At 41.7% G+C, this 18,320-nt stretch overlaps 4 protein-coding genes across 4 annotated transcripts; 2 read left to right on the forward strand and 2 right to left on the reverse strand.

Annotated features, from left to right (window-relative positions):
* Nucleotides 1–952: 952 nt before the first annotated feature.
* On the reverse strand, nucleotides 953–7,403 carry LOC135398876 (RNA-splicing ligase RtcB homolog). The gene is made up of 11 exons (XM_064630410.1): nucleotides 7,274–7,403; nucleotides 7,084–7,213; nucleotides 6,832–6,978; nucleotides 6,540–6,639; nucleotides 6,308–6,464; nucleotides 6,159–6,208; nucleotides 5,963–6,069; nucleotides 4,447–4,606; nucleotides 4,218–4,393; nucleotides 2,809–2,997; nucleotides 953–1,624 (listed from the first exon to the last, which is right to left on the reverse strand). The coding sequence occupies exons 2-11, from the start codon at nucleotides 7,177–7,179 to the stop codon at nucleotides 1,286–1,288; spliced, it is 1,521 nt and encodes a 506-aa protein (XP_064486480.1). The 5' UTR covers nucleotides 7,180–7,213; nucleotides 7,274–7,403; the 3' UTR covers nucleotides 953–1,285.
* A 904-nt stretch (nucleotides 7,404–8,307) lies between these two features.
* LOC135397575 (mitochondrial ribonuclease P protein 1 homolog) lies at nucleotides 8,308–10,771 on the reverse strand. The gene is made up of 4 exons (XM_064629180.1): nucleotides 9,715–10,771; nucleotides 9,561–9,660; nucleotides 8,526–8,708; nucleotides 8,308–8,452 (listed from the first exon to the last, which is right to left on the reverse strand). Exons 1-4 carry the CDS (start codon nucleotides 10,643–10,645, stop codon nucleotides 8,413–8,415), a joined length of 1,254 nt encoding a protein of 417 aa, XP_064485250.1. The 5' UTR covers nucleotides 10,646–10,771; the 3' UTR covers nucleotides 8,308–8,412.
* Nucleotides 10,772–10,965: 194 nt separating this feature from the next.
* LOC135398880 (thioredoxin-like protein 4B) lies at nucleotides 10,966–11,651 on the forward strand. Its single transcript, XM_064630414.1, has 3 exons — nucleotides 10,966–11,170; nucleotides 11,253–11,404; nucleotides 11,486–11,651. Exons 1-3 carry the CDS (start codon nucleotides 11,039–11,041, stop codon nucleotides 11,649–11,651), a joined length of 450 nt encoding a protein of 149 aa, XP_064486484.1. The 5' UTR covers nucleotides 10,966–11,038.
* A 44-nt stretch (nucleotides 11,652–11,695) lies between these two features.
* On the forward strand, nucleotides 11,696–13,689 carry LOC135398879 (mitochondrial disaggregase-like). The gene has a single exon (XM_064630413.1). The coding sequence runs from the start codon at nucleotides 11,696–11,698 to the stop codon at nucleotides 13,547–13,549; it is 1,854 nt and encodes a 617-aa protein (XP_064486483.1). The 3' UTR covers nucleotides 13,550–13,689.
* Nucleotides 13,690–18,320: the final 4,631 nt, after the last annotated feature.

Here is an 18,320-nt window from a genome sequence, read left to right on the forward strand (position 1 = left end):
AATGATCGTAATCATGTTTTATTTGCCGCAGTTATGCCAATGCCACAGTCATAGCTATGGCAGTATTCTTGAATAGGCAATATCGATCGTGGAACGATTAACTCCTAGCTCGTTCATGATACGAAATGCCGAAACGACATGCTTAGATATCAAATAAAATAATTTATTTCAATAATAAAAAAATAATTCACTGGCAATTTACTTCCGGGTATCCACTGCCAGTCTAAACCCGACTTCCGGTTGTCAGGTAGCAACAGGTTACCTGAGGTAATCTTGAATTACTCTCAATTCCCCTTTAACTGACGTTAATTACCTTTAATTACGTTAATTAACTCACGTTAATTACCTTTAATTACGTTAATTAACTCACGTTAATTACCTTTAATTACGTTAATTAACTCACGTTAATTACCTTCTTACCTTTGGGGGATCGCCCCCCCCCCCCCAAAAAAAAGCGTCAGTTTATGCACGGGATGTCACTCTCTCCCCTCCCCCACTATGTGCTCCGACAATGAAACCAAGGGTCTGGATCTGCCCCTGCTTGAGGGGTGCAGGGATAGTACAAACGCAATAGCCCCTGCTAACGAAGGAAGCACTTCCTCGTAGTCTACCACGGATCCGCACTATGGATGCGGGGATAGTGAGAGTACCCGCAAAACCTGCGGAAGCGGACTACTGCCATTCCACTAGTGCTAATAAGCATGTGACCACGACCGCGCTGCTCACTGGTGATGCAGTGACGTCAGAGACGTAGGAATTTCAATATTCCCAATGCCGTACTTCTACTTGTCTACACCTTTGGTGTAAGAATTGGAATGCAGGCTTGCATCAACTCAAATAATTCAACATTCAATAACTGAATTCAATAATTCAAATAATTAAACATTTATATCTGGTACGACTTGGGACAATGTGCTGCAGCCCCCTTAATTGCGAAGTGGACGCCTCCTCATTACGCACGACGTTTCTTTTTATTTCCGATCTTGAAACATAAATATGAGAAATGCGAGGAGTTTCAATCAGATAGAGGGAGTCACTTATAACTCTTTTAGGGACACTCCTCCATTCATTCTTGGACATCGAAAACTTGCGAGTGTTTGCCTAGTTCCATTAAAAGCAAACAAAATAAATATACACCAGCACTTCAGTGCCAATCCTTACTCAAAATGGAACACGGAAAAAAAAAAAGAAAGACAACAAAAGGGTATCAAATAAATGTGCACTGATGCTCAGCCCGTAACAGTTACCACCTCTTTCCAGCACACACACACATATACCGTAGCACTCATCCCTTGATAACAGCAATTGGTCTAAGCTTTATGCATTTCTTGCTGATCCCAGCTTCGTGGCAAGTGTTCACAACGTCCGTCACATTCTTGTAAGATTCCGGAGCTTCCTCCATGACCAGCTTCGGGGAAGCGACACGGATCGAGATCCCCATCTCGCTCATCTTGTCCAGCACGTCTTGGTAGCTGATGTTGCGACGAGACTTGGCCCGCGAGAGGGCACGGCCGGCACCGTGGCACGTGGTGCCGAACGTGGCGTTCATGCCCTGTTCAGTTCCCGTGAGGACATAGCTGCAGGTTCCCATGGTTCCACCGATGAGGACTGGTTGTCCAGTCAACTGTTCCAGTGAAGAAAAGACTATATGAAGGCGTGGAGAGCCACATACTGTACCGCCAGGTTCCCTGTAATTACTGTAGCTCCAGGGCAATACAGGGTTTCGCTTTAATTCGCTACTGATTTTCAGTGGAAAAATACAGGGTGTCCCAGCCAACTGCAAACGTATTTTTAAAAAATATACATCACAATTTTACCTAGACGAACTCAATTGCAATATAGCATATGCTGAAGGGCACTCCTTAGGAGGGCATTAGCAAAGTCCAAAAGCAATGTCTTAATTAACGTCTGCGAAGATGCGCAATCAACAAACTAAAGAAAAAATGGCGTTCATTCACTAATTTTTTGCGGGCGATCTATCGAACCGATTTTCGTTCTGAAAACAGCTACGATATCAGGTGACCGAAAGGAACGGATGTTCTCATTGGGACAACTTCGTAGCTTTTATAATTCAAAAGTTAATTAATGAAAGTTAATTAGGACATTGCCTTAGGAGTTTGCTAATGCCCTCCTAAGGAGTGCCCTTCAGCATATGCTATATTGCAATTGATTTCATCTAGGTAAAATTGTGATATATATTTTTTAAAGATACGTTTGCAGTTAGCTGGGACACCCTGTATACAAGAGCAGTACAGATGCTGCTCGTTCTGGTAACGTTTCTCTCTTTGTCCAGGAATATGTACACTGGATGGACACACACGAACGAGGAAAGGAGAGCACACCTTTTCTAGATCCATGACGAAAACCCGAGACTGGGAAAAAGACGAGAAAAAGTCTCAGTTGAGACTTTGTGTTGTGTCGTCTGTTTTTCGTCTTTTTCCCAGTCTCGGCTTTTCGTCATGGATCTTAGCCACCAGCTCGCTTGCTTTTTAACCATTTTATTTGTACCTTTTCTAGGTTGGCTAGGTGGCCGAAATTTTTGTGGAAACTGTGACGATAAGTTACCGATATATACCACTATCGCTACGACGTACCGAACACAGAGACAATGGCGCGACCTCGGCATTCAAAAACATGCACCACGTCTCATTCCACTGCGTGTGTCTCCGTGCCGCTCGTTCGAGACGGTGAGAGATCGGATCTGTCGTGCTACGTCCCTTTACGAAAATGTGGAACGTGAGAGAAAAGTTTCGACCGACAATTGACACATCCTTGAAAGTGCTGAAATCATCATCTAGGCAACCTCACCTGATAGTCAACGGGAATGAGAGGGTGATGAGGTGGAAAGGCGCGCGTCGACCCCTTGCGATGGACGAGGAGTGTGCGAAGCTTCCCATCTACCATGTGTTGCTCCATCTTGGCAATGTTGTGCGAGACGTCGTAAATCACGTGCATGTCTAGATCGTCTGGTGTCGTGTTGTACGCCTTTGCAAAGGCCTGCAAGGTTGGTGTATCCCATTTGAAACCATTAAAAATAATCTTTCAAAAATAAACGCGTAAGTACCCACTGTTAAAACTATATCTCCCAGAATATACGCTTAAAAATAAACGCACAAAAATAATCGCCAAAATATCCCGGTTTAAATATAAACGCTAGGAATCCACGGTTAAGAATATATCGTTAAAAATAAATCGTTTCAGAATCCCCCAAATCTACCCTACAGTTGCTAGTCATGTGGTATGGACCAAATCAAGGTGAACTGCAAGCAAGGCGCTTAACCTAACCTCACAAGACCAAACTAGCCTAAACTATCCCAAACTAACCGAAACCAAACTAACCTAACCTAACATAACATGATATAACCCGGCGTAAATTGCAATCAGTCCGCTTCCGTGCTAGATGGTGAGGGGATTTTGAAACAGTTTATTTTTAATTGTGGATTATTAAACAGTGATCTCTAGGCGGGGATAGTAAGCGGTTTATTTTAGGAGATATATTTTTAAACGTGTAATTTTTAAGCGGATTATTCTTGAATGTTTTATTCTTAAACATTTATTCTTAATGGTGGATATTGGGGACCCCCTGCAAGGTTATACGTTTACAAAGCATGAGTCTTCCCGTGTGTTTCTTCCCATTCGTCCCTGCTTTCCTTCGACTCAAGGGTATGTTGTTACATTTGCCACTAAAAGTCATGGTGCAACGGTCCTCTAAACTATCTTGTATCATACATATCTCTGCTATCAGATATGCTGCGCTAAGTTGTCCTTGCCCGTGCTAACGATTAAGCATTTCGTTTATCAGACCGGCATGTTTGCTTTGTGCTAATTACATTTTACCTGCACTACAGGTTTTATAAGTGTTAATGAAATGAATTAAATGTTACTCATCCCAACACTTTGAACTTTTTAGCCTCGGGTATTTTTAGGTACAGATATAATAAACTCGCTTTTGAGCTGTTCCCTAGTAACTGTGTAGTTAATTATTGAACTCCTGTGTAGTAATCATTGACAGCCAACTGTTTTAACGAGCCATAAATCTTTCCTTATGCAACTGTAGAGGAACACCTGCATACGTTTGTTGTGGTATTGGCAGGTTGTGAAGAAAAATATATTTCCAATAATGGTCCAGAATGGTTCAATAAAAATAAACGGCCCAGATTGGCTCAAGCTGCCAAGGACCAGTAAAAATACCGGACAGGAAAAAGACAAACGTCTACCTGTCTGCTAAGGAAGGTCATGCTGCTACGATTGACCCAGGCAAAGTTTGCAGCTGCTGCCATCGACTTGAGGTAATCCTGTCCTTCCTGAGACTTAATCATGGCACATGCAAGCTGCCTGTCATTCACTTCAATGTTGTCTCTCTTCATGGCCTTTTCCATGGCAACCAGGGCATCTGCAACATCAACTATGAAACTGCACCTCAAAGGAATATCCTCAAGAGCGTACCTGTCGCCACCTGGTGGCCGAAACCTCGACTGCCACTGTGAATCATGACGCAAACTTGGCCGCAGCGCTCGATGCCCATTTTGCTGGCGTTGTTCTTCTCGAATATCTCGTCAACGACTTGTATTTCGGCGTAGTGGTTGCCTGCACCGAGTGTACCTAGCTGGCACAGCGTGAATGGAAATAAACGGCAGGTCAGTTTGCAGACGACAATCACGTCGAATGTCATCGTCACACTTCCACTGTGAGGTGGTTGGCATGGTTACTACTGGAGAAATGGCCGTGACCACAGCTATGGAAGGACCATTAGCACATAGATAATGCTCACTGATATCCACATTTCTCGTTAAACTTGGGCTAATTGATTGATTGATTGATTGATTGATTGATGTGTTTAATGGCACAAAGGCAACAAAGGCCATAGAGCGCCAAAACCATGGTGAGCGTGTCGGAGATGATTATGGGAAAGATGATGTGAGAGAGAGTGTGTGGTAGTTAAAATCTATCTACAGGTATGAGCGATGAGATTGACGATGATAAGAGAGAGAAGAGGATGACGACAACAAGCAAGCTAGTGTGACAATGTGTGACAAAAGTGTGACAATGAGATATTTACATGAGTTCAGTGATATTGGATAAAAGCGGAGCAATGCTTATCATGCAACTTGGGCTAATGCCACAGAATATGGGGAAAGTAGGATATAGAATATATAGTATAGAAATATATAGAATATATAGTATAGAAATATATAGAATATATAGTATAGAAATATATAGAATATATAGTATAGAAACATATAGAATATATAGTATAGAAATAAGGTGCAAGGACAGGTGTGAAAAGAGAAGGAGAAAAATAACATCTAGCTGGCATTCTTCCGATCCTGAAACCAAAGTTTTTGCTACAGTATGGAAGAATATTGTTCCATATCATTCTATCTTACATATTTTGCTGATATTTTAACACACTTGAAGCATGCTGCATGTTAAGCCATGTATGTTAACATTATTGTGTGTGCTTTTCAGAAACAGAACCCAAGAACAAAATTCAGGGTGCTCTTTTGTTACGGAGGGGTCTGCGAGGTTCTAGGCATAGAATTTAATTTTGTGACCCGTAATATAACTGACTTTAATTTTATCGTATTATTTATTACGTAATAATTACAATAATTATGAAATTAAATTAGCTACATTAATTTAACTCTACACCAAACTGTAGCATCAAAAAAACTATGCACGAAATATCTTGAATGTCAGCTGCACAAAGATTGGAAAGAAGTAAATTAAAGGAATTAAATTAAGTAAGAAGAAAGATGTAAATTATACGTAAGAAACGCTAGTGCTGGTGTTCCGACATCCCAACCGATAACGCCGGAGTTCTCTAGTTCGAAACTCGTTCAGCAGGAAAAAAAGAAAAAGAAAGAGCACTCATCCAGTATCATATGCACCTTGTAACCTAGGACACCCAATGAGTGCCCTCCCATATATCTCCAGAGTGGAACACCATGCTCTAACATACCTGTGGAAGTCCTCTCTTTTTGGCCTTCATGGATACTTTAGCTGGGTCAGCGTTTAGCATGCGCCCATATTCTTCGCAGTGTTCCTTGTCTTCCGCCCATGCGTAGCCTTCCAAAATTGTATCGTCCAGAATAAGTCAAGTGGCATTACAACCGAGCTGAAACTACCGCCGCTGCATTACTGCGCAAAAATCTCACCTTCTCTTAATGACCAGTCCATACCCATTTCCAGTGCCTCTTCTAAGTCCCTGGAAAGCATTAAGAGCCCCATCGAATGGTCACCAATGAAGAGTTATTTCCATAGCACAGACAGCGTGAAGTAATGAGAAAATAGAAAAAAAGGTTACCTAGCGTTCATAGGGATAATTCCTTTGGACCCTACACCAACAGGGATATGATCAAACATACTCTGAGCCAGTTGTTCTTTGATCGGAAGGACGTCCTTCTCCATAAGATTAGTTCGAAGAAGTCGGACTCCGCAGTTGATGTCGAAGCCGACACCGCCTGGAACACAGACCTCTGCTCTAGTGGCAAACCAAACAATGCATTTCACTGCCCAAACCGTGCAAATATACTAACCAGGAGAAACAATAGCCTTGGGGTCATTCATGTCAAAGGCTGCCATGTTGCCAATGGCAAATCCATAGCCCGAGTGAATGTCTGGAAGTCCTATGGAATGCTGAAAGGCACCACGGTGTCATAAGTGCGTGGATTTGAAGTTGTCACCAGTCTGATGCTTGCTAGAGCAATATATCCCGCAAAAGTAATTTCAACTGGAGCGTGCACTGGAGGCGTCGAATATCAGATAGGGCTTGCCTATTCCAACGCTTATCCTGTATTTCTTTTTATTATCCTTCGAAGTAAGACTTACCCCAACAATTCCTGGCAGGGCAGCGACATTTCCGATTTGCTTAACACCAGGCAAGAAGCCGCCTATGTTACCAGGACGGCACGAGTTGCGAAGTTCTTCGAACATTAAATTTTCTAGTAGCTTGTTGACATAAAAGATACCTTCAACCTGTAACGAGGATTACGTAATATGAAACCATACACGCGCGCTGTGCCGCCAGTAATACAAAGAGTATTATTTTAATCTGGAAGCATGACACCCCTATTGGCTTACTTTCATGTTCGGTACGAAGCCCTTCTTTATTTTCCACGAGACAGGAGAAACCTTCTCAAGAAACGAGAGCTCTTCGTTGTAACTCCGGACACCCATGATTAAAACGTCGTGGGCAAAACACCGGCTCGCTCTGGAATGAGTGAATGCATCTGTGGAACTGACAAGTCAGAATGGGTGTTTTCGGACTCACCAAACGTGATTTATGTCAAACAGATGCGGGCTTATTTAATAAATCACAGGCAAACATGCATTCTTACACAGAGACAACCACTACAGGCAAGACACGCACGCACGCACGCACGCACCACTCATTCGCATTGGATCGCTAAATGGCTAGATAGTTGAATACTGGATGGATACTGCTTCTCTTCCTTTCGTAGCAGGTGGTAGCTTGCGCCATCTACTCAACTTACGCACTTTAGAGGTTTACGCACAGGTTCAGGCACACTTGAACCTGAACCTTTAGAAATACGAAATCTGCTAGAACGACCCAAATTCTTCAGCAAGGATGGAAGTTTTTATTTTTATTTTTCGCACCGGCGATTTCCTCCAGAAATCTGCCCCCTGCCAAAAGTGATTAGCTGCAACTACGAGAATTTTTTTTTTTAAATATATACTCTACTTTAGAAATGTTTTGCTGAAACCTGAAATACTGCTGGCCATTGCGTGCGTAGAAATTACCATTTATCCTTTAAGGAGCACTGAGGCACTGAGAAGGCTCTTTTCTCTTTTGTTGCTGCTGCGTCTTCTGCAACGAAGTTTACGAAACAACGACGGACGCAGGACCTCCCGCAGCACGCGCCTCCGTGGTCTTGCCTCTGTTTGGCGCATAAAAAAAAAAAAAAAAAAAATCATCCGCTCTTGGAAAGCGCGTGAGCGGAGAAGAAATAAACAGGGACGACACGCGAGGATCGTGTCGTCCGTCCGCGTCTGCATTTGTAAATTTGATTGCGCTGTGACAATACACCGCACAGTGCAAATATTTGGTGTGGTGACTGGACAGCTTGACAAATAAGACTGGGTTTCAAGCCATGTTAAATGCCACCTCATTGCTCCTTTAAGCCACCAGCCATGCAGCCGGTCACATGCCCAGACACATGAAAGTTCATGGCATCCTCTATTCATCGAGAATGGAAACGGCAACTGGAGACCGTCCATCACCTTTACCTGCTGTCCATAGCTCCAAGAGAATCGACGTGTGAATGTCCACACAAACAACAAATAGAAAGTGGTTATACTACCAGTTTAGTTTACTATCAGTCATAAGCACATCTTACATGTCGTGTCATAATGAAGTTCACAAACTTTCTACAACAGACCAGTTGCTCTTCACGTCTCGTTCATGATCGATTTCATGTTCACGGAGCGCCTGCAAGAGACGAAGAAAATTCATCAGGTTATATGTGGCACAGTTTTTTTTAACGAGCGGTTAATTGGATAACCTCATTAACTTTTTCTTCTTCACTTCCTCCATCAGTGCCTGTTCTTCTAATTCTCTATTAGTTTTCAATTTCCTTGTAGGAATGCACTTGAGGGCTTTATTCCAGTCCCTTGACACTTTCAACTCAAGAAGGATCTTCATGATAATGTTCAGTGGAAGTGACTTCGAAGCAGATGTACCCCATCTGCGAAAAGAAAGAATGTGGTTACAAAAAATATATATATATATGTAGAAGCGTCATATGCTTGCATCACATGCATATGATTGTCTTTCAGTGGCGCACCACTCAGTATACCGTATGGTTGTTTGGAGGAACCTATACAAAAATAAATATTATTATCATTGTTATTATTATTATATATTGCCTGTATATGTCCAGTAAATGTCATGTGGATATCATTGTGGCATGGCAGAAGTAAATTGTCATTTAAAAAGTCAGGAACAAGAGAGAAGCGCTAAACGGCACAGTAGCCGAATTTTGGACACGAGGTAAGCTTGTCCAAACTGAAGGTTGTCCGATGAACCGTTCAAAACTAGAGAAATTTATGAAGCCACACCAGATACCAATACAAAGGGCTGCAAGGTACCTTACGGAGAAGAATAGTATGATCTTGTTGGTGTAAATCCATAGGCAAGACAAAGTTGCTGTGTCACTTGGTACAGTGTTTCCACTTAATTTTTTCAAAGATTTACAAAAGTGGCAAAATGGTATCTTGAATAAATCGAGACTAACTCCCGTAAAAACATAAATTAACCTATATGTTAATGGTGTGTAGGCATCCTATATGTAACCTGTATGTATCTGTCCAGTCTTCTTTGCATTATCTAAAATATCATAATCCATCCTTGATTTATTCATTAATATTCATAATCATCATACTAATAATATGTACTGATAAACAGAAGATGCACAAAACTGCAAGGAACAGATGAGCACACCTCTCATCCCAACACGAGATGGCTCAATCATTCTTGAGTGAGCGGAGAACTATTGTACGGCAAATAGTCATACGGCATAGTGTACGGCAAAACTTACGGCAAATAGTCGTCAAGAGGAAGCTTCGCCATCCGAAGTCCCTCTCGCTTTGCCTTCGCCAAAGACACTGGCTTCTGGATAGTTTTGTCAACAATAGCTCCTGGAATACGAATAAAACTTAATCCCCTCGCGGACGTCTCCCACCCCAACTCACCGACGACGTAGATGTCGTCAGGGTTGTACGTCAGAGTCTTCTTTGCGTCAGGGGTGAGATACACAATCCTTTCCTTCGGATAAATGTCCAGGTAGCTTTTCTCCGTGCTCGTTATCAAACACGTCGGCTCCTCCAGGTGATGCAGGGCACGCAACACCCGTGCCTTGTACTCACTCTCGGCTCTCAGGTTGCAAAAGACTAAGTTAAACGGATCGGAGTGCGCACGATTGGCTGAGTACACTTCTTGGAGCTGGTCTGCGGCGTTTATGATCTCTCGCTTTTGCATGATATGTTCGTAGTCACAGTCGTACACTACTGTTTGTCCAAATAACGCTGCGTACATTTGTCTGTAGTTGTAGAACATTGCCACGCTAGGGGGACGGATGAACAGGAATATCGTGTTTTCGATGCCGTACTGAATATGGTTTATACTCCCGTCTTCGATGGCTTTCTGGCGCTTTTCTTCTTTCTCCGCTAGCCGTGCCAACCTCTTTTGTTCTCTGCGTCTTCTGTCAGCCTTTCCAGCCATTTCCGACTTGAAGAGGTAATTGAAGTACTTCGCCCGGCCCGCGGACGATTTTATTGCTAGGAGCTCTTCCATATCATTCTGTGAAAGTTGCGACGGTACCCTGCCAATCGTATCTCTACAGTTGACGTACTCCAGTAGGATCAGATGGATCCTGTTCCTAATTTCTTCCGAAGTTGCTAGTTGCGAAAAGTCGTCGACGTTCATTTCAACCGGGGCACTCTCTTCCGGGGTACAGGAATTTAAATTCCGCTCGGGGACGAAAGCGGCTGTACTCGCAAACTTCGCGGGAGTGGAGGATCTGAGATGGGAATTGTTGCGTTGAAGAGTCGCCAACGAAGAGCATCTGCACGCTAACTTGACTTGATAGCAGCGCAGCAGCTGTCGTAACAGTGACCGTGACATGTTTTAGCTTTGTTACGAGAATATTAGAGGCTTGAAACAAGTGTACAGCAAAACGTATATCACATATCACCTTCTCTGTAAGCAGAAGCACATGGTGCCCGTCTTGGACTGGATTGTTTCGGCTTCTATGAACCTTTGTATCCGCTTCTATGCGCTGTACGTTTTTGGAAAAGAATTGAAGTTTGTAGTCTAAAAATATAGAGGAACACATATCACAATTAGCTAGACACACGTCAAACACTCATGGCATTTATGAGTTCGCCAGTTGAGTTTCTATCTAGAGTTATTTACCGAAACGACCGCTGTTCGCTATGGCGGTCACCAGGCGGTGTACGAGCGCTTTTTGCGGAAGCCGCAGCGGCCGATGACGCAAAATTTCTAGTAATTTCTAATATGAATTCGGACATAAAATCCCTAGTCCGTAAGAAGGATGTTGATCAAGCTATAAAAGGTACGGTTGACAAAGTATTAGTCTTGAGATTCGGAAAGGAAGGAAGTACGGAATGCTTGCGTCTTGATGAAATCGTAGGTGAACATTTTAGCATAAGAAACTGAGTGTTACAGAGTTCTTTTTCCCGGCCTCACTTAACGCTGTTCTTATTTACAGCTTCGAAAAACTGCACCTTTGTTGAGTCGTATGGCTGAAGTGTACACCGTAGATACAGCCTCCGTGCCAGTCTACACTAGGTACTTCGATATAACGATAACTCCTTCCACGGTGTTTTTCTTCAACGGACAGCACATGAAAGTTGACTACGGGTAATGGGAACTGACAGTTATATCCGTTCGCAGCCGTTTACTGTGTGTTAAATGTGTCTTTATGTGTTATGTTTCTTTCAGGACTGCCGATCACACAAAATTCATTGGTTGTTTCAAAACGAAACAAGACTTTATCGACCTCATCGAAGTGATCTATCGTGGTGCAATGCGTGGAAAGCTAATGGTGACTTCGCCCATCGACCAAGCTAATCTCCCTAAATACGATTTGCTCTTCATGGATATTTAGACAGCTTGTGAGCTACATTCTACAAGGGACAAAAAAAAAAAGCAATGGCGTCCGTTTTAAGGAATACACGAACCTTACAGTGTTCGTTTCGTTTGTACAGAACATTAGTTAGTAAGCGACCAGGGACCGTTATTTTGCGCCGGGGACTTACAAAACTGGTTATTCCGTTGCATACCAGGCAATTTCCGTGGAAAGCTGCGTTGGGCTCTGCATTTTCTCTCGGAGCAGTGTGGTGTGTTGCAGCGTCCAGCCGGACTGTGAATCCGAATGAGGAGAAACTATTGCGCGCGGCAAAAATTGGAGACGTGGATGAACTCAAGCGACTGCTGTCGACTGTTAAGGTCGATCCGAATTGCAGGCACCCACTGGGTTGGACTCCGTTACATGTCGCAGCCATTAATGGATACCACGAATGCATCGTAGCCCTTTTGAATGCTGGCGCTGACATTGATGCAGGCGACGAATTCATCAATGTTTATCAGACGGCGCGTGAGAAGAACATGAACTCCCTCGAGGTCCTGGTGACTCGCGAAGACGAGTTTAGCAATCGGCTCAGCAACAGGGCATCGTTTAGCGGTTGCACAGCGCTCCATTACGCGATCCTCGCCAATGATATGGAAACCATACGTACACTTCTTGAACGGGGAGCCAATCCGGTGCATGCGAACGACCAGGGACATGTTCCGGCAGACTATTCCCGCGACTTGGAAGTGAAGAAACTGCTTCAAGAGCACGCCGATAGGTACATGGAAAAAAAGAAAAAACTGGAAGCGGAGGAGAGACGTCGATTTCCGCTGGAGCAACGGGTGAAGCAAGTGATTGTTGGACAAGAAGGTGCAATCGCAATCGTGGCAGCGAGCATTCGCAGGAAGGAACTGGGCTGGTTCGACGAGGAACATCCCCTGGTCTTCCTGTTCCTGGGATCGTCCGGTATCGGAAAGACGGAACTGGCGAAGCAGATCGCGGAATACCTCCACGGCGGAAAAAAAGCGAAAGAGAGCAAGAAAGGGAGTCCGTTCATCCGACTTGACATGTCGGAGTACCAGGAGAAACACGAAGTTGCCAAGTTGATCGGGTCCCCTCCTGGTTACATTGGACATGACGAAGGTGGCCAGCTGACCCAACGCCTGCGTGACTTTCCCAATGCCGTTGTATTGCTCGACGAGGTGGACAAAGCTCACCCGGACGTCCTGACTGTCCTGCTCCAGCTCTTCGACGAAGGTCGTTTGACGGACGGAAAAGGAAAAACTATCGTCTGTAAGGACGCCATCTTCGTGATGACTTCCAATCTCGCCAGCGACGAAATTGCGGAACACGCTACAGACCTACGAAGAGAAGCCGAACGCATTGCTCGACAGCGAAGGATGGCGGCAGCCAGCGGACTGCCGGACGACAAGATCGACGACATCCCGGTCAGCATACAGAACGAGTTCAAGGAACACGTCGTACGGCCGATTTTGAAGCGTCACTTCAGGCGCGACGAGTTCCTGGGACGCATAAACGAGATAGTTTACTTCCTGCCATTTTCGCGGCAGGAGTTGACAACACTGGTGACCAGAGAGTTGGAGAGCTGGATGAGGCGAGCTAAGGAACGCCACGGAATTGAGCTGACGTGGGAGAGGAGGGTGGTGGAAGTTTTAGCAGACGGCTACAACATCCACTACGGAGCCCGTTCGGTCAAGCACGAGGTGGAAAGGCAGGTGGTGAATCGGTTGGCGGAAGCGCACGAGAAGCATCAGATTGACACAGGCTGTGCCGTCCATTTGGTTGTTGAGGACCCAGATCATGGTGATGGAAAGCCTCGCGTAGCGCTGCTGATAAAGCCCAAGTCAAAGAAAGGCCTCTCGCTGGACTTGCCGTTCAGTAACGACACACCCTTGAACTTGGATGGTGTGTAACAGCAGTTTGTTTGAAGTGCAAAGTTGCAGTTGGACTGATTTCATATGAAGGATGAAAGGCTATCTGTGGTTTTATATGGCAGATGGACTTAGAGTTGGATGGTAAAATAAATTGGTAATTGGTATGTAAAAAAGCCCAGAAGCGAACTTTTGCTCTGCTTACTGTAAAAAGTAACGGTAAGATCTAAATGCTGACATCAGACTCTGTGACTGGACGTGACTCCAGGGCTTTGATCTCGGGGGGGGGGGGGGGGGTATTGGAATTCTGAGTGAGTATGTGTGTGGCATCAGTGTTTGCTAGCTTTTCATTATTTTTTTTTTTTTGCCTTTTGAGATATTCTTGGGGGTGCTGGGAGAATCCCTGAGTCTATGTACATCCATGCGGCGAAGGGCCCGCCGCGCAGCGCCAACCGAAACCGAAAGTACTTAAGCCATTGTTTCAAAACAAGCCCAAATTTCATGGCAATCCTGAGCGCAACTGTGTTGGGGCTCTAGGTTGGGGTAGTGAAGAAGTACTCCCAGTAAACCACAGACGTCTGAGAGATGTCCACCTGATATCTCATGGATCATTGTAGGGAGCCCGTAGACGTCGCATGTACGTCCTGGCGACTGTGGTTTGTCCCGGGGGACTCTCTTCGGCTGTAGTTCGTCACACGCGCCCCGCCTCTTTACGAACGTCATATGTCACGTGAGAAGGTCGCTTTTGCCCGCGCGCTGGCCGTTGCTGGGAATTCTTCTATAGCTGCGAAGAGATGGGGTATGTGGACATGTGCTCGCAGGCTCTGTGTGCTCGTTCTGTACGGACGAGCACACAGAGCCTGCGATATTTGGCTGACATTTTAGCTGATATCCTAGCTGACATTTTAACTGACGTTTTAGCTGATATTTTAGCTGACATCTTAGTTGACATTTTAGCTGACGTTTTAGGTGACATTTTATTGGATCTTCTAGCTGATGTGTTAGCTGCTATCTTAGCTGATATTCTAGCTCATATTTTAACTGTTGTCTTAGCTGATATTTTAGCTGACATCTTAGTTGACATTTTAACTGTTGTCTTAGCTGATATTTTAACTGATATTTTAGCTGACATTTTAACTGATATCTTAGCTGATATTTTTAGCTGACATTTTAACTGATCTTTTAGCTGATGTGTTAGCTTCTATCTTAGCTGATATTCTAGCTGACATTTTAGGTGATGTCTTAGCTGGCATTTTAGCTGATATTGTAACGGACATTTTAGCTGACATTTTAACTGATATTTTAGATGAAATCTTAGCTGATATTTTAGCTGATATTTTAACTGATATCTTAACTGATATATTAGCTGACATCTTAGCTGATATTTTAGGTGACATTTAACTGATCTTTTAGCAGATGTGTTAGCTGCTATCTTAGCTGACATTTTAGGTGATATTTTAACTGCTGTCTTAGCTGATATTTTAGCTGACATCTTAGTTGACCTTTTAACTGATATCTTAGCTGACATTTTAACTGACGTTTTAGCTGATGTCTTAGCTGACATTTTAGCTGATATTTTAACTGATACTTTAGCTGACATTTTAACTGACATTTTAGCTGATATCTTAGCTGATATTTTGGCTGACATTTTAGCTGATATTTTAGCTGACATTTTTGCCGATATTTTAGCTGATATTTTAACTGCCGTCTTAGCTGATATTTTAGCCGACATTTTAGCTGACATTTTAGCTGATGTCCTAGCTGACATTTTAACTGACGTTTTAGCTGATATTTTAGCTGACATCTTAGTTGACATTTTAGCTGACATTTTAGCCGATGTCTTAGCTGACATTTTAACTGATATTTTAGCTGACGTTTTAGCTGATATTTTAGGTGACATTTTATTTGATTTTTTAGCTGATGTGTTAGCTGCTATCTTAGCTGATATTCTAGCTGATATTTTAACTGTTGTCTTAGCTGATATTTTCGCTGACATTTTAACTGATATTTTAGCTGACATTTTAACTGATATCTTAGCTGACATTTTAGTTATGTCTTAGCTGGCATTTTTGGCTGATATTTTAACGCACATTTTAGCTGACATTTTAACTGATATTTTAGATGAAATCTTAGCTGATATTTTAACTGATATCTTAACTGACATTTTAGCTGATATTTTAACTGATATATTAGCTGACATCTTAGTTGACATTTTAACTGACATTTTAGCTGATGTCTTAGCTGACATTTTAGCTGATATTTTAGCTGACGTTTTAGCTGACATTTTAGCCGATGTCTTAGCTGACATTTTAACTGATATTTTAACTGACATTTTAGCTGACGTTTTAGCTGATATTTTAGGTGACATTTTATTTGATTTTTTAGCTGATGTGTTAGCTGCTATCTTAGCTGATATTCTAGCTGATATTTTAACTGTTGTCTTAGCTGATATTTTAGCTGACATTTTAACCGTTGTCTTAGCTGATATTTTCGCTGACATTTTAACTGATATTTTAGCTGACATTTTAACTGATATCTTAGCTGACATTTTAGTTATGTCTTAGCTGGCATTTTTGGCTGATATTTTAACGCACATTTTAGCTGACATTTTAACTGATATTTTAGATGAAATCTTAGCTGATATTTTAACTGATATCTTAACTGACATTTTAGCTGATATTTTAACTGATATATTAGCTGACATCTTAGTTGACATTTTAACTGACATTTTAGCTGATGTCTTAGCTGACATTTTAGCTGATATTTTAGCCGATATTTTAACTGACATTTTAGCTGACGTTTTAGCTGATGTTTTAGCTGACATCTTAGCTGACATCTTAGCTGACGTCTTAGCTGACATTTTTGCCGATATTTTAACTGATACTTTAGGTATTTTAGCTGATAGCTTAGCTGATATTTTGGCTGACATTTTAGCTGACATTTTAACTGACGTTTTAGCTGATATTTTAACTGATACTTTAGGTATTTTAGCTGATAGCTTAGCTGATATTTTAGATGATATCTTAGCTGATATTTTAACTGCTGTCTTAGCTGATATTTTAGCCGACATTTTAGCTGATGTCCTAGCTGACATTTTAACTGACGTTTTAGCTGATATTTTAGCTGACATCTTAGTTGACATTTTAGCCGATGTCTTAGCTGACATTTTAACTGACGTTTTAGCTGATATTTTAGCTGACATCTTAGTTGACATTTTAGCCGATGTCTTAGCTGACATTTTAACTGATATTTTAGCTGATATTTTAACTGACATTTTAGGTGACATTTTATTTGATCTTTTTGCTGATGTGTTAGCTGATATTCTAGCAGATATTTTAACTGTTGTCTTAGCTGATATTTTAGCTGACATTTTAACCGTTGTCTTAGCTGATATTTTCGCTGACATTTTAACTGATATTTTAGCTGACATTTTAACTGATATCTTAGCTGACATTTTAGTTATGTCTTAGCTGATATTTTAACGCACATTTTAGCTGACATTTTAACTGATATTTTAGATGAAATCTTAGCTGATATTTTAACTGATATCTTAACTGACATTTTAGCTGATATTTTAACGATATATTAACTGACATCTTAGCTGATATTTTAGGTGACATTTAACTGATCTTTTAGCTGATGTGTTAGCTGCTATCTTAGCTGATATTTTAACTGACATCTTAGCTGACGTTTTAGCTGACATTTTAGCTGATATTTTAACTGACGTTTTAGCTGATATTTTAACGGACATTTTAGATAAAATATCAGCTAAAATGTCAGCTAAGATAGCAGCTAACACAGCAGCTAAAAGATCAGTTAAAATGTCACCTAAAATATCAGCTAAGATATCAGTTAAAATATCAGCTAAAATATCAGCTAAGATTTCAACTGATATCTTAGCTGACATTTTAGCTGACATTTTAACTGATCTTTTAGCTGCTGTGTTAGCTGCTATCTTAGCTGACATTCTAGCTGACGTTTTAGGTGATATCTTAGCTGACATTTTAGCTGACGTTTTAGCTGATATTTTAGGTGGCATTTTATTTGATCTTTTAGCTGATGTATTAGCTGCTATCTTAGCTGATATTCTAGCTGATATTTTAACTGTTGTCTTAGCTGATATTTTAGCTGACATTTTAACTGATACTTTTAGGTGACATTTTAACTGATCTTTTAGCTGATGTGTTAGCTTCTATCTCAGCTGATATTCTAGCTGACATTTTAGGTGATGTCTTAGCTGGCATTTTAGCTGATATTTTAACGGACATTTTAGCTGACATTTTAACTGATATTTTAGCTGATATTTTAACTGACATTTTAGATGATATCTTAGCTGATATTTTAGCCGACATCTTAGCTGGCATTTTAACTGATATTTTAGCTGATATCTTAGCTGACATTCTAGCTGACATTTTAGGTGATATCTTAGCTGATATTTTAACTGCTGTCTCAGCTGATATTTTAGCTGACATCTCAGTTGACATTTTAGCTGACATTTTAACTGATATTTTAGCTGATATTTTCGCTAACATTTTAACTGACATTTTAGCTGATGTCCTAGCTGACATTTTAACTGACATTTTAGCTGATGTCTAAGCTGATGTCTTAGCTGACATTTTAGCTGATATTTTAGCCGATATTTTAACTGACGTTTTAGCTGATGTCTTAGCTGATATTTTAACGGACATTTTAGATAAAATATCAGCTAAGATTTCATCTAAAATGTCCGTTAAAATATCAGCTAAAATGTCAGCTAGAATGTCAGCTAAGATAGCAACTAACACATCAGCTAAAAGATCAGTTAAAATGTCAC

The sequence above is a fragment of the Ornithodoros turicata genome, chromosome 6 (genome assembly GCF_037126465.1).
Source record: "Ornithodoros turicata isolate Travis chromosome 6, ASM3712646v1, whole genome shotgun sequence".
NCBI classification, from domain to species: Eukaryota; Metazoa; Arthropoda; class Arachnida; order Ixodida; family Argasidae; genus Ornithodoros; species Ornithodoros turicata.

What these genes read in the sequence shown, in the direction of transcription:
- LOC135398876 (XM_064630410.1), bottom strand. Translation starts at nt 7,179, where the DNA reads ATGGGTGTCCGGAGTTACAACGAAGAGCTCTCGTTTCTTGAGAAGGTT. An exon ending in GGACTGGTCATTAAGAGAAG is followed by an intron (nt 6,070 to 6,158) that starts GTGAGATTTTTG and finishes CAATTTTGGAAG; the next exon opens with GCTACGCATGGGCGGAAGAC. An exon ending in TCATTCCCGTTGACTATCAG is followed by an intron (nt 1,625 to 2,808) that starts GTGAGGTTGCCT and finishes TCACTGGAACAG; the next exon opens with TTGACTGGACAACCAGTCCT.
- LOC135397575 (XM_064629180.1), bottom strand. Translation starts at nt 10,645, where the DNA reads ATGTCACGGTCACTGTTACGACAGCTGCTGCGCTGCTATCAAGTCAAG. An exon ending in TGACGACATCTACGTCGTCG is followed by an intron (nt 9,661 to 9,714) that starts GTGAGTTGGGGT and finishes TTCGTATTCCAG; the next exon opens with GAGCTATTGTTGACAAAACT. An exon ending in AAGAAGAAAAAGTTAATGAG is followed by an intron (nt 8,453 to 8,525) that starts GTTATCCAATTA and finishes CGTCTCTTGCAG; the next exon opens with GCGCTCCGTGAACATGAAAT.
- LOC135398880 (XM_064630414.1), top strand. Translation starts at nt 11,039, where the DNA reads ATGAATTCGGACATAAAATCCCTAGTCCGTAAGAAGGATGTTGATCAA. An exon ending in GCTTGCGTCTTGATGAAATC is followed by an intron (nt 11,171 to 11,252) that starts GTAGGTGAACAT and finishes TCTTATTTACAG; the next exon opens with CTTCGAAAAACTGCACCTTT. An exon ending in CACATGAAAGTTGACTACGG is followed by an intron (nt 11,405 to 11,485) that starts GTAATGGGAACT and finishes TGTTTCTTTCAG; the next exon opens with GACTGCCGATCACACAAAAT.
- LOC135398879 (XM_064630413.1), top strand. Translation starts at nt 11,696, where the DNA reads ATGGCGTCCGTTTTAAGGAATACACGAACCTTACAGTGTTCGTTTCGT.